The 12,146-nt window shown below is 54.0% G+C and overlaps 1 protein-coding gene across 9 annotated transcripts in view; it reads left to right on the top strand.

Moving 5' to 3' along the window:
- ZNF76 (zinc finger protein 76) overlaps nt 1-11,666 on the top strand; it is a 31,557-nt gene extending 19,891 nt beyond the window's left edge. For 2 of the 9 annotated variants that reach the window (XM_027127031.1, XM_027127030.1), the window contains exons 3-14: nt 2,125-2,205; nt 2,321-2,398; nt 3,629-3,828; nt 5,881-5,997; nt 6,337-6,412; nt 7,006-7,131; nt 7,243-7,422; nt 8,218-8,451; nt 8,519-8,709; nt 9,421-9,609; nt 10,127-10,240; nt 10,792-11,666. In XM_027127031.1, the coding sequence (XP_026982832.1) occupies nt 2,125-2,205; nt 2,321-2,398; nt 3,629-3,828; nt 5,881-5,997; nt 6,337-6,412; nt 7,006-7,131; nt 7,243-7,422; nt 8,218-8,451; nt 8,519-8,709; nt 9,421-9,609; nt 10,127-10,240; nt 10,792-10,896 (1,691 nt within the window). In that variant the 3' untranslated portion in view covers nt 10,897-11,666. The remainder of the gene's footprint in view (nt 1-2,124; nt 2,206-2,320; nt 2,399-3,628; nt 3,829-5,880; nt 5,998-6,336; nt 6,413-7,005; nt 7,132-7,242; nt 7,423-8,217; nt 8,452-8,518; nt 8,710-9,420; nt 9,610-10,126; nt 10,241-10,791) is intronic. The other 7 variants (XM_027127032.1, XM_027127033.1, XM_027127034.1 and 4 more) reach the window with 7 other exon arrangements.
- The last annotated feature ends 480 nt before the right edge of the window (nt 11,667-12,146 follow it).

Here is a 12,146-nt window from a genome sequence, read left to right on the forward strand (position 1 = left end):
AGCTTACAGATAAATTGTTTGTTGATTTCATTTTAAATCATCTGCTTCCTGACGACGACAAAGAGGCCCCTTAAACTCATCAATAAGCTCGTTCCATATGATGATGTATGGGTCTGGCTGGCTTCATTTTTGTGGTAATGGAACTTCTCTAGAATACTTGTGAAGCCTGCAACCCTCTGTTTGCAGACTTCCCATTACAGGTCTTGCCCCTTTGCAGCAGTCTCAGTGGGATGGAAGAACTTAGGAACTATAGTTGGGGCTGTGTTTACTCTGTGGACCCAGGTAATTCCCATGCCTCAGTCTTCTGTTACGAATTAATGGTCGACTGAATGGATACAAAACAAGTGGCAACACTTGGCCTGAGAAAGCCACACTCTTTTCTTACATCTTGTCTTCTTATGTCTGGATCTCTTTGCCTCCCCCACCTCTCCGTTTATATCTTCCTCTTGTCACTCTTCCTGGCTCTGTTCTCTGCCTCCTCCATGGTGCTGTAGTGTGTGCTTACACGAGTGCGCACACACACACACACACACACACACACACACACACACAACAGATTTCACACTGCTGAGAGCAGAGTTGGCCCTCAGGAACCAGAACCTCACTGTCCTGAAAGGCAGCTCTCTTGCTGGTGAGCTCCTCTGATGCTCTTGACCAGGACACTTTCATCTCTGTCAGCAGGCAGCTCTGCCTGGGCCCAGCTTAGCCAGCCGGAAGCCCTAAAATTTTATGACAGTTACCTATAATTAGGGTAAGCGTGAAACCTGTTGTTCAAAGCCGACACTTTGGAGAATGGAAGAGCGTACTGTGAATAAAGGTGCTGGCACCGTTCCAGGCAAACCGGAACGTACAGTCACCTCTGTAGTGGGGAATGAGGGCCCTGACGGTCAGCTCTTCTCCCCCCTGCCTCTCCCCATTGTCATCTCTGCTTGTTAAAGGAAATTCTAGATTGAAATTTTTTCCCAAATCACTCTTCTCAACATCTTGTTTCCCGCCTTGAAGCAGAACCCACTCCGCTAGCAGAAGCTCTGATGACACTTTCAGAACCCCATGTACTGGTGCCCTTGCCAGGACAGCTAAAGTGTTAAAAGGCAGGGTAGCTTACTGCTTGCTGGGCGGGAGGGAAGAGGGGGAGTCGCTCTCCCCTCGTCTCAACTGCCTTTCACTCCTGCTTCTTATCTTTGTCTCCACCTTACCTGCCTCTGGCTGGGTTGTAGAGCTGTTAGTTATTGACCCAAGAAAACTCAGTTTGGGGACAAGTTTGGGAATTCTTCTGAGTGGGAGACATCAGCAGAGGTGAGCTAGAAGTAGCTGTCTGGTCCTTCTCCCACATCATAGGAGCTCAAATTCCTAAACCTGAAACTTGTAAAGAAAGGAACAAAGAAAGCATTTGTCATTAAGTCTTCAGTCTCCCTTTCCTTCTTCCCTTTCTCACTTCCTTTACCCCTTCTCCCTCTCAAACTCACTGGACATAAGGAGAGGCCTATCTAATTCTAATTCTAAACCTAAGAGCCTTTGCTCTTAGAAGAGGAAACTGAGGCACAGGGAGGTTAAATAAGGTGTCCAAGATCACACAGCTAGTAAGAGATAGAGCTGAAATTCAAACCCAGGAGGCCTGGACTGGTTCCAGAGTCCACTGCTTTTAACCTCTAAGCTATATTGCCTTATCAGAGGGTCTAGGTCTTGGCATACTGCCACAGTGGGAGACAAGGGAATGTATTTTGATTTAGTTAGTTTGAGTCAGATCTGAACTTTGACGCACTGGGGCCTTCCCACATTTCAGGGCATCCTTTGTTTGCCATTTAGCTCAATCTCAGCAGCTTACTGCCAGGTTGGAAGTCCCTACTTTGCCAGGTGTGGGTAGAATAATAAAGGAAGTTGCTCCTCCTGTGAGTGACAGGAAGGGAATCTGCTGGGAGCTATAGGGTTCCTCATGGCAGGATGTCTCTACCCCCGGTACCTCTGAGGCACAGGCCTGGGAGGGAGGGAATGAGGTAACATGGAGAATGTCACCTGTGCTTAGACACACGGTCTGTGCCTCCAACAGGCCTCTGCTAAAACAGGCATGTGTCCCTCAGCCCTCTTCTGGGCTTGGCCCGCTTCTCTCCATTTCCACCTCCACAGGAGAGAAGCTTCTTGAAGGGCAAGTGATCCAGCTCGAGGACGGGACCACTGCATACATTCACCAAGTGACAGTGCAGAAAGGTGAGGGCATCCTGAGACACCCCTGCCTCATGAGGCAGGCCAGGCAGCCCCCACTGAAGGACCCACCTCTGTGACACGGAGCTCCAGAGAAAGGCAGGCATTGCTCTCGTTACAGAACCTCTTTCCTTTGAGGATGGACAGCCCGTGCAGCTGGAAGATGGCAGCATGGCCTACATACACCGCACACCCAAAGGTGGGGTCACAGTTATCACGACTGGCAAGAAGGAAGGGAAGCAGAACTGGCAGAGGTTGGGGGTTGGAGCTGTGCACCCTGGGAGCTGGGGCAGAGACATGGAGCTGTGGTCTCCAAGCTCACCTGCATCAGCAGGCTCGCCTGCCTTCCCTGGCATGGACCACAGGAACAGCTGTTTCTGCCCCCGGGAGGCTGAGCACGGGGGTCTGCAGCCTGGGCCTTGATGGCGGCTTTGGCTCCAGCACAGCCACAAATTCTTAGGGCTTTAAATAGGACCCAATGACGTCATCGAAGACCAGGACTAAAAACTTAACTATCATTTTTTTAAGAATTAAGCTTTTAAGGTATTGAAGAATAATTGATTATTCCTTCTACAAGTAGTTTCTTGAGCAATTATTGCGTGCCAGGCATGGTACTAGGTGTGGAGTATATAAGAGAGAACAGAGTTGGACATAGCCCTTACTCTCCTAGAATCTAGTGGGGGAAATAGGCCTGAAATGAACCATCATGATGAACTGATCATTGCAAACGGGGTTCAGGCTCAGGGAGGGCTTCTCTGGGGAAGTGACACTTGAGCTGAGAGTTGGAGGGTGAAGTGGGCTTAGCTGGGGAAGAGCAGTGGTAGGGAGGGTTCAGTACCCCAGACAAAAGGAACAGCATGTATGGTCCAGAAACGGGGGTGGGCGGAGAGAAAGAACGGCACGTCCAAGGAACTACTAGGAGCTCAAGTCCTGGGGGTGAGGGCAGAGTGGGTGAGATGAAGCTGAATAGAGAGGCCGGGAGCCAGAGCACTGGAGCTTCAGGATAAGGGTTTTGGTCTTTATCCTGAGACAGATGCAACATGGTTGAACTGTTTAGAGCCTCAGGTAACGTGATCGCATTTCTGTCCTGCAGAGATCCCTCTGGATGCTCTGCTGCCTGGAGGGAATGAGGGGGTGAGGGGCCACCAGTTAGGAGGTTCTTGTGGTCATCTAGGCCAAGATGATGGTCCCCTTGGGTCCTCACGGAGCTTGTGGGTTCCCAGTCGGTACTCCATAGGAGACCTCATCCTTAGGAGAGGCTGCCCCAGAAGGAAGGCCAGCCAGAGTGAATCGCCAAAGTGAGGGACCAGGAGAAACCCGAGGTTAAAACCCTCCTTGGTGCATGTACCTCTCGTTACCTTAAAGCCCAGGTCCCAGCCGCGTCTTTTGCCCTTGTGCAGCATCTGGGCTAACCGCATGTTCCCTGCAGAGGGCTATGACCCCAGTGCCCTGGAAGCCGTCCAGCTGGAAGACGGCTCCACTGCCTACATTCACCACCCCGTGGCTGTGCCATCCGACAGCACCATCCTGGCCGTGCAGACAGAGGTGGGCTTGGAGGACCTGGCCACAGAGGATGATGAGGGCTTCAGTGCGGACACAGTGGTGGCCCTGGAGCAGTACGCCAGCAAGGTGAGCTCTTTTGGCCCTGCCAAACCTGCCACCTTTCTAGAGGACAAGGGCAGTCCTGTGCCTGGACATGGCCGGGACTACTTCCTTTGCCCCTCCACACTGGCTCCCCCGACTTATCTCTCACACGTCATCGTCTCGGATAAGCATCACAGCCTGGCCAGGGCCGCCGACAGCTGTGTATACTCAACGCTTGTTTATGCTGTCTGTGCAGAGGGAAGGCAGCTGTAGGAAACAGCGATATCCGTACGGTGGGAATTTAGGCCCAGCTTCACTTTGGCTGTACTGTCTGAGAAAGCTCTTGCCTTGCCAGTGAATTTTATTAGTTTTCCAGTCCACGGAGGTCAGATGTTCTTGTATTTATTTCTTCTCTGCGACTTATTAAGTCATTTGGGAAAATAACCTCAGTAGGCAGTGACAAGAGCAGATGTAACAGAGCAGCTGGGATTCTTGGAACACAAGGCTTGCACAGTAGCTCAGCTGCAAAGAAAAAGGATCTTGGCTTTCCAAACATCAGTCAGTCTAAGCTCTCTCTGCTGGGGCTGTGGTCCTGCCCGTAGGGGGAACCGGTACAGAGATCTGTGAGCTTTCCAAACCAGGGTGTTCCCTCTCCCCATGAACAGCAGCGCCTCAGGGCAGATGTGGCAGGGCTTCCTGGAACACCCGTTTTACCCAAAGATTGGGGGGAGTTATTTTTATAATAAAACTAATGTGGCTGTATCATAAAAGAGAAAAGGAAATCCTCGTGTCTTTTCAAATTGAAGCACAAAACTTTGCAGTAGGCCCCTCTGGGCTATGCCCACTCCCACTCCAGTTCCTTCAGGTGTATTTTAGAAGCCTAATTTGAGGCTTACGGACGTTGGAAAGACAACTGAGCTTTAAATTGTGAGCCCTGAGATCTGTGCTGGCTCTGCCTCTACCTAGTCTGACCTTGGGTAAGTCACTCCCCTCCTAGGCCTCAGCTTGTTCCTGTCTCATACGATGAGAGGGGGCCAGATGATCTCAGAGGTCGCCTCCAGCCCTGAAGTTCCTTGATTCCCTTCATTACCTCAAGAGCCAGTGGGACGTGGGAATGAAATCCGAACGCCTGAGCGGGTTAGCCTGCCGAGCAGGCCTGGCCACCTGTGACCCTCTCCTGCCACCCACCAGCTGCTTAAGTATCCATGGAACTTTGTCAGCTGCTTGACCCCTTGACCTGGAGCTGACTAGACAGACCTTGCCATGGATTTGGTCTCCCTCTTTTGTGTCCTGCTCACCACGACTTCCAGAGTTCTGTTTCAGGAGCTCCTTGGAAGGCCATAGTGTCCCAGAAACAAAGACTGAGGGACAGTCCCAGCAGGACTCTGCCCAGGAAAGCAGAAGAACAGTAAGGGCTCCACGAAGCCAGAGGCTGGTGTGAAAAGGGTGTTCGCAGGAGAAAGGGAAGGGAACGACTTGTTAGATAGCCGGGTGCCGTGGTTGGAGCTGAGGCTTCTGGTGGGACTTTCGGGCCCTGCCCTGGGCGCTTGTGCAGTTTGTTGATTGTGACCACCTCACTTCCGGTGAACGCAGGTGAGCTCATCCCCACAGCAGGCCACTTGTTAATGCCCCTTCCAAACACAGGTTTCCCCCAGGGAGGGAGGGATCTCCTCCCATCAGAGGATAAACATGTCCAGAGTTGCGCCTCCTAGGTTGGTGGTCAAAAGAAGGGGCAGCTGGCATGTGGAGTCACCACCCAGCTCAAGTGTGGCTGTTCAGACCGCTCCTCCCCTACCTTACCTAGCCGTCTAAGAGATGCCCTTTCTCCCAAAGCTGTCACAGCCCCTATGACATTTAGTCATTCCTCTATCCATCAGAGCTGGGTGGTGACTCCACGTGCCAGCCCCATTTCTTCTGCAGCATGCCCCAGTGTCTGTTCCATCTATCTGGATCTGTCACCCAGGTTGCACTTCTCCCCTTTGGTAGGTTTAACCCTATTTATTGGGTCTTAAGGGGCCAGCTGGGTCCTGTGTCCTACCTCTTCCCTTCTTTCATTGAGGAGAATACATATAGGGACCCCAAGATTTTTTTCCTCAGGTTCTGCATGACAGCCAGGCTCCCCATAATGGCAAAGGACAGCAGGTTGGGGACAGAGCATTCCGCTGCGGCTACAAGGGCTGTGGGCGTCTCTATACCACCGCTCATCACTTAAAGGTAAGGTTGCTGCAGAGAGCTTTTAGCCTTGCCATCTTCCCAGCAGGCTGTAATTCTGCCTTCCCGCTTTGACTGGAACTGGTCCCTGACCTCGAGTTGCTCATTGCCTCCTGGAAGGAAGAGATGAGTGTACAGAAAAGTCAGCACAGAGGGCTTTGACACACATGAAGAATGCAGGAGGGAAGAGAATCAGGGAAGGGTCTCTGGAGGGGGCATCTCAGCTGAAGAGGAAGGAAAATAAAGGAGGTGGCCAATGCTGATACTCCGGGCCCTAACGAGAACTAAACTGCCCATTCATACCCTTGTCCCTTTGAATTACATGATTGCTTGTCCTCACAGGTACATGAGAGAGCTCATACAGGTGACCGTCCATACAGGTGTGATTTCCCCAGCTGTGGAAAGGCCTTTGCCACAGGTAACCTATCTGGATGGGGACCAAGGTGGACTGCTTCCAGTTGAGGGGAGAGGGTTCTAGATTAGCTCTGGCAACTCCCTCAAGGAAGCCAAGCACCAGGCTGCCTTCCTGGAGAAACTGCTGTCGGAGTGCTCTGATGCAGGGCGCCGTCTCTGGAGGAAACCCTGTTACAGAGGCAAGAGGCAGCAGGAGCTGGGGGTTGGCAGAGAGACCTGCCTCTGCGTCAGCCCTGATACCCACCAGCTGGGGGTGCCGGGTGGTCGGTTGAATCCCTCTAGGCTTCATTTTCCCTCTGAATTGAGGCCCTTTAGCCATAGGTTCTCTAGGTTCCCTCTTACACTGGTTCTGGAACGGCACCAGCTTCCCCTGGTGAGGGAAGGAGAGCAGAGTGGGCTTCTCCGGCCCCTCTTACCTGCCCAGCCAGGAGTGGGATAGAGGCAGACACAGGCTTCTTGTGCCAGAGGAGGTCCGGAGCCTCGCCGAGCAGACCTAAAGATGGAGAGCCTCTGAATTAGGAAGAAGAGTTGGTGGAGGATGAGGCCCCACCCAATGCTCTTCTCACCCCTCCTTCCCTCCCTCCCACACGCGGACAGGATATGGGCTGAAGAGCCACGTGCGCACCCACACTGGTGAGAAGCCATACAAGTGCCCAGAGGAGCTGTGCAGCAAGGCCTTCAAGACCTCCGGAGACCTGCAGAAGCACGTCCGGACCCACACCGGTAGGCTGGGCCCTGCCCGCCCTGCCCCGTTCAGACCCGGCTCTGAGCCCAGGGCTCGCCCTGCTCCGTGAGACCCCTTCAGAGCCACCCTCACACAGCCCATCTCCACAGGTGAACGCCCCTTCCGGTGCCCCTTTGAGGGCTGTGGCCGCTCCTTCACCACATCTAACATCCGCAAGGTACATGTGCGCACCCACACGGGCGAGCGGCCCTACACCTGCCCCGAGCCCCACTGTGGCCGTGGCTTCACCAGTGCCACCAACTACAAGAATCACGTGCGCATCCACACAGGTGGGCCAGCTGGCATGCAAGGACCACCCCTGAGGCCCCAGCCCCCTCTACCATAGGCTTCTGACCTAAACATGTTCTCGACGCGCAGCCCAGAACGCCATTCCAGGCTGGTCCGTGGGCAGGGCACGGGGTTTCGGTGGTTTCGGCCATATCCCCAGAACCACTCTTTCACTTGCAGTGAGCGGTTCCTCCTTCAGCAGTTAGGTCCAATCTGATGGGCATTGCTGGCCCTCTCAGCTCCCTGCTGCCTCTCTATACCCACCCGAAATTCTCCCCCTCCAGCTGAGCTCCCAGAAAAAGCCCAGGGTCAGGCGTGATGGGGAAAAAGCAGAGGGAAATGTCATCTTCAGCTCCTCACCTCATCCACTGTCCATGTGACTCCTGTGTATCCTCACCCTCCCCAGTGTTACGTCCCTGTCCAGCCTTCTGTGTCATCTCCCAGACGCATGTGTCCCCTCACTCTCCCATCGTACCTGACATATCAGTCACCCCTCTCTATCTCCTGCCTCTTCTGTTCACAAGCCCCCAGCGCCCCCCACCAGCCCCTTCACTAGCCTCGGCCTTGCCCCTGCCATTTTCTCTCCACCTCGTCTCTGGGCTCCGTGGTCCCACACTCACGTCCCCTCTGCCTTCCACTGGCCACCTTCCCCAACTCTGTCCATTCAGAGTCCCAGATCTCAGTCCCTCTTCCTCCCTCTGGCTCTCCCTTCACCAACCCTGTCCCCCGCTCCTATCCCCTTAGTTTCCCCTTTGCCAGCCCCAGGTCCCACCCCCCTCACAGCCCAGTGTCCCCAGGGGAGAAGCCATACGTTTGCACGGTGCCAGGCTGCGGGAAGCGCTTCACCGAGTACTCAAGCCTGTATAAGCACCATGTGGTGCACACACACTGCAAGCCCTACACCTGCAGCACCTGCGGCAAGACCTACCGGCAGACCTCTACCCTGGCCATGCACAAGCGCAGCGCCCACGGCGAGCTGGAGGCCACGGAGGAGAGCGAGCAGGCCCTTTATGAGCAACAGCAGCTCGAGGGTGAGGGGCGTGGGCAGGAGGTGAGAGTGGGGACAAGCCGGGCCTCCCCGTGACCACCTGGTGGCAGGTGTCAGCCTGGGCTCTCCTCTCCCAGCCGCCTCTGCAGCCGAGGAGAACCCGCTACCCAAACGACCCCGCATTGCTTACCTGTCGGAGGTGAAAGAAGAGGGTGATGACATCCCTGCCCAAGTGGCTATGGTGACCGAGGAAGATGGGGCCCCCCAGGTGGCTCTGATCACTCAGGCTGGTGCCCAGCAGGTACAGACCCTGGGGGTAGAGGTAGGGTGGGCCACTCTGGCTGGTACCCTCTCCCACTGTCTCTGGGGAGCTCCAAGTTCTAACAGCCCTACGTCCACCCAGTTTCTGTTTTTTAGCCTTATGGATCTCAGAGCTGAGGCCGAGGGTACCAAGTCTTGTAACACAGCACCCCCCTCTTCCTCATGCTTCCAGCTCAGTCTCTGTGACTTCTGGAGCACAGTTAGTAGTTTCCCTCTTTACTTGGAGGATGACAGGTCCCGTTCATCTGAGTGAGACACTTGGATGTCCTTCTCAAGAGAGACATGTCGGTACACGGGCCAGAGCATGGTGTGGGATCTGGAAACTTGGCATTTCTAGCCAGCAGTATAACCTGACGTTTGTCAGCACCCTCACTGTCAAGTGCACTTATGACTTTCAGGGTTGATAGGAGGATGAAATTAGGTGGAGACCCTGAATTGCATGGAACAGAGCCCTGAGGCAAAGTGGTGATAAATAGGTGTGGTCAGCAGAATTCTTCCAGTGTAGCCTCTCTTTGCATCCTAGGGCCTGTTTTACTTGCTTGTCCTGACTCCCTCCACCCTGTGACAAGAAGCTAATCTTCTAGCTTACCAATAAGTGAACCTGCTCTGGGAGAGCAGATTCATCTGCCTAGGGGCTTTCAGACAGCCCTCCCCTCCACTCCCAGCTCATCTTCTTCCTTGCTGTTGGCAGGTCAGCCTGTCACCAGAAGACCTGCAGGCACTGGGGAGTGCCATCAGTATGGTGACCCAGCACGGCAGTACCACCCTCACCATCCCTAGTCATGATGATGACCTTGCCACATCTGGCACACACACAGTCACCATGGTCAGCGCCGATGGCACCCAGACGCAGCCCGTATGGCCAGGCGGTTTGCTTGGGGTTTCTTGTTCTCTTGTCCTTCCTTTCTGTGGGATGAGCCCTAAAGTGCAGGCTTAATTAGTCAAGCCTTCATACGAGGACCAAGATTCCCACACATAAAGGGTCTTCCCTACATCTTCTCTGGGTCATCAGCAACTCTTGTTGAAAAGCATTGCACTGGGAGTCAAGAGACAGTTTCTAAATCTGTCTACCCCTAATTTGCTCTGCTGCCATAGGCAAGTTACTTTTCCGTGAACCTTAGTCCATCTTCAAATGAGGGGATTAGATTATCTCTGGGAGCTTTTACAGTCTGTCCTTCTGTGATTCAAAATTCCTAAATTAAGTTGGCTGTAAATTAAAGTAAAATACAACCCCACTTAGCTCTGAGCCCCAAGCTAATTAATTAATCTGACCCGTAATGGTTTTATTCATTTCCTTCTGGATTGTTCCCAGCCACCTTGCTTGGAGGGATTTTTTGGATTGGGGATTGGGAGAGTAATGTAGGTGTGTTGGAAAACCTCATTCTTCTATATTTCAGGTCACAATCATTACCTCTGGGACTGTGGTGGCTGAGGACTCCAGTGTAGCATCTCTTCATCATCAACAGGTGGCGCTGTTAGCCACAGCCAATGGAACTCACATTGCGGTGCAGGTGAGTTGAGGTCTGGTAGGATACTGTGGCCACAGAAAGGAACTAGAAAGGAAGGGGAACTAGAGGGAGGTCTTGAAGAGGACAGCATTTGGCTCAAAAAGAGCCCATTTCAGAGGACAAATCCCTTTCTGCCTGCATCCACACACCTGTCTCAGGCTCTTTCTTGACTGAGTCAGGGTAGGGAGCCCCTTCTGACCTTCAGGATAACTTCGATGGCAGTCTCCCTGGTGGTCTAAACCCTTCATGTCTTCGTGTCCCTGTTTCTTCATCTGGAAAATAAGGAGGCTGAAGTAGATGATGACTCCAATCAGTCATTCCCCTTCTGTGAGCAGACTGCCCTGTCTGACCCTGGACCATTCCACGGCTCCTCACCACGCCTAGCCTAATAGGACTCTATGAGTGAACTTCCTGTTCCTTGGGGCCCTACTAAGTTCTCAGGTGTTTGGCACTGGGTGGGTGGAGATTCAAAAAAGTAGGCCTCATATACTACCACTGGAATCTAGGAAGGAGGGTCTCACTCTCTCCTTCCTTCTCCTCCCCCTTCTCCACAGCTGGAGGAGCAGCAGACCTTAGAGGAGGCCATCAGCGTAGCCACTGCTGCCATGCAGCAAGGGACTGTGACCCTGGAGACCACAGATTCGGAGAGCGGCTGCTGAGCCCGAGAGGGCTGGGTCCCACACCATGTTGGAAGAGGTGCCATGCCGTACAGGCATCCTTGCCTCCAAGGGCCCAGGCTGTGGCTGACACGTGGAAGGTGTCCACACAGGTCTCTAGGGCAAGAAGGCAGCAGGAAAATGGCCTGAAGGGCACAGGGATCCTGCCCAAGAGAAGGGCCAAGCAGCTGGAATCGGGGGAGTGTGTCATCCTCAGGAGCTAAGGAGGACAAGCTTGATCAGCAGGCTGCCCTGGGGTGTCCTCCCCCCAAAATCAGCTGAGCACCCTCTCCTCTCTCTAGAAAACACCCTTCCCGCCCTTGGTCCACTCCCCTTCTCAGGTGGCAACTGGGGCTGCTCTTGGGACTGGTCCTCTGCTCCAACTGGTCACTGCCCACTAGGGGAGAAGGCAGACAGCCCTTCAGCCCAGTAGGGGCAGCTTGGGTCCAGCACTGCCCCTCCCAGCAATAACCACCTCCCCGGAGGCCAGCCGAGATGTCTGGCCACTTGGCAGCAGGGACTTTCTGCCACTGCAGTCAGAATTGCTCAGGGGCTTGTGGCTGGAGAAAAGGTGCCCAGCCCCACCCCTACCCCCAGCTGCTCCCCAACCTCTCTGTGGCAGAGAGGCAGGGAGCAGCCTTGTACATACTGGGGATTGGGTGTAATTGGTTTTATTTTTTTTAATTCCATTTTGATAATTTTTTTTCCTGCTCTGGATGGTGGTGGCAAACGGGTGAATGAGTATTTAATAAAAGTTTCAAGTTTCCACCTGGGTCCCTCCCTCCTCCTCCCTTCTTTCAGCTTCGGGCCCTGGTGGCAGGGCTGGTCAAATCAGGCTCTTGGCCCTGTATCCCGGGCACAAACCTCACTCAGCCTCTGTGCCCGGCTGGTAGGCCTGCCCTCCCAGAGGCACAGGGGGAAGGAAGCCCTGGTATGAGAGAAGCCCTGAGGCGCTGCCGGTGGCTTCCTGCCCACAGCTGAGCAAGTAGGCTCCCGGTAGCCAAGCAAGACCAGTGTGAGCACTGCTTCCAGGCTCCGGTTGGGTCTCAGGCCTCAAGATGGGTGGGCTGGAGGAACTCTGTTTTCTCTACCTTACCTTGTGTTATGTCATCAGAACCCCACCACACACAGCACACAGTCCACTGCTCCAAGCGGGCAAAGCCCCATGGGGGGGGGGGTGCCTTTGCCAAGGTACCCAGGGTCTCTGATGCCTCTGCTGCCTGGTGCTCAAGTCCTAGCTTTGGTACCCAGCT

The sequence above is a fragment of the Aethalodelphis obliquidens genome, unplaced genomic scaffold (genome assembly GCF_003676395.1).
Source record: "Aethalodelphis obliquidens isolate GAN/ISIS:26980383/991018 unplaced genomic scaffold, ASM367639v1 scaffold31, whole genome shotgun sequence".
In the NCBI taxonomy this organism is placed as follows: domain Eukaryota; kingdom Metazoa; phylum Chordata; class Mammalia; order Artiodactyla; family Delphinidae; genus Aethalodelphis; species Aethalodelphis obliquidens.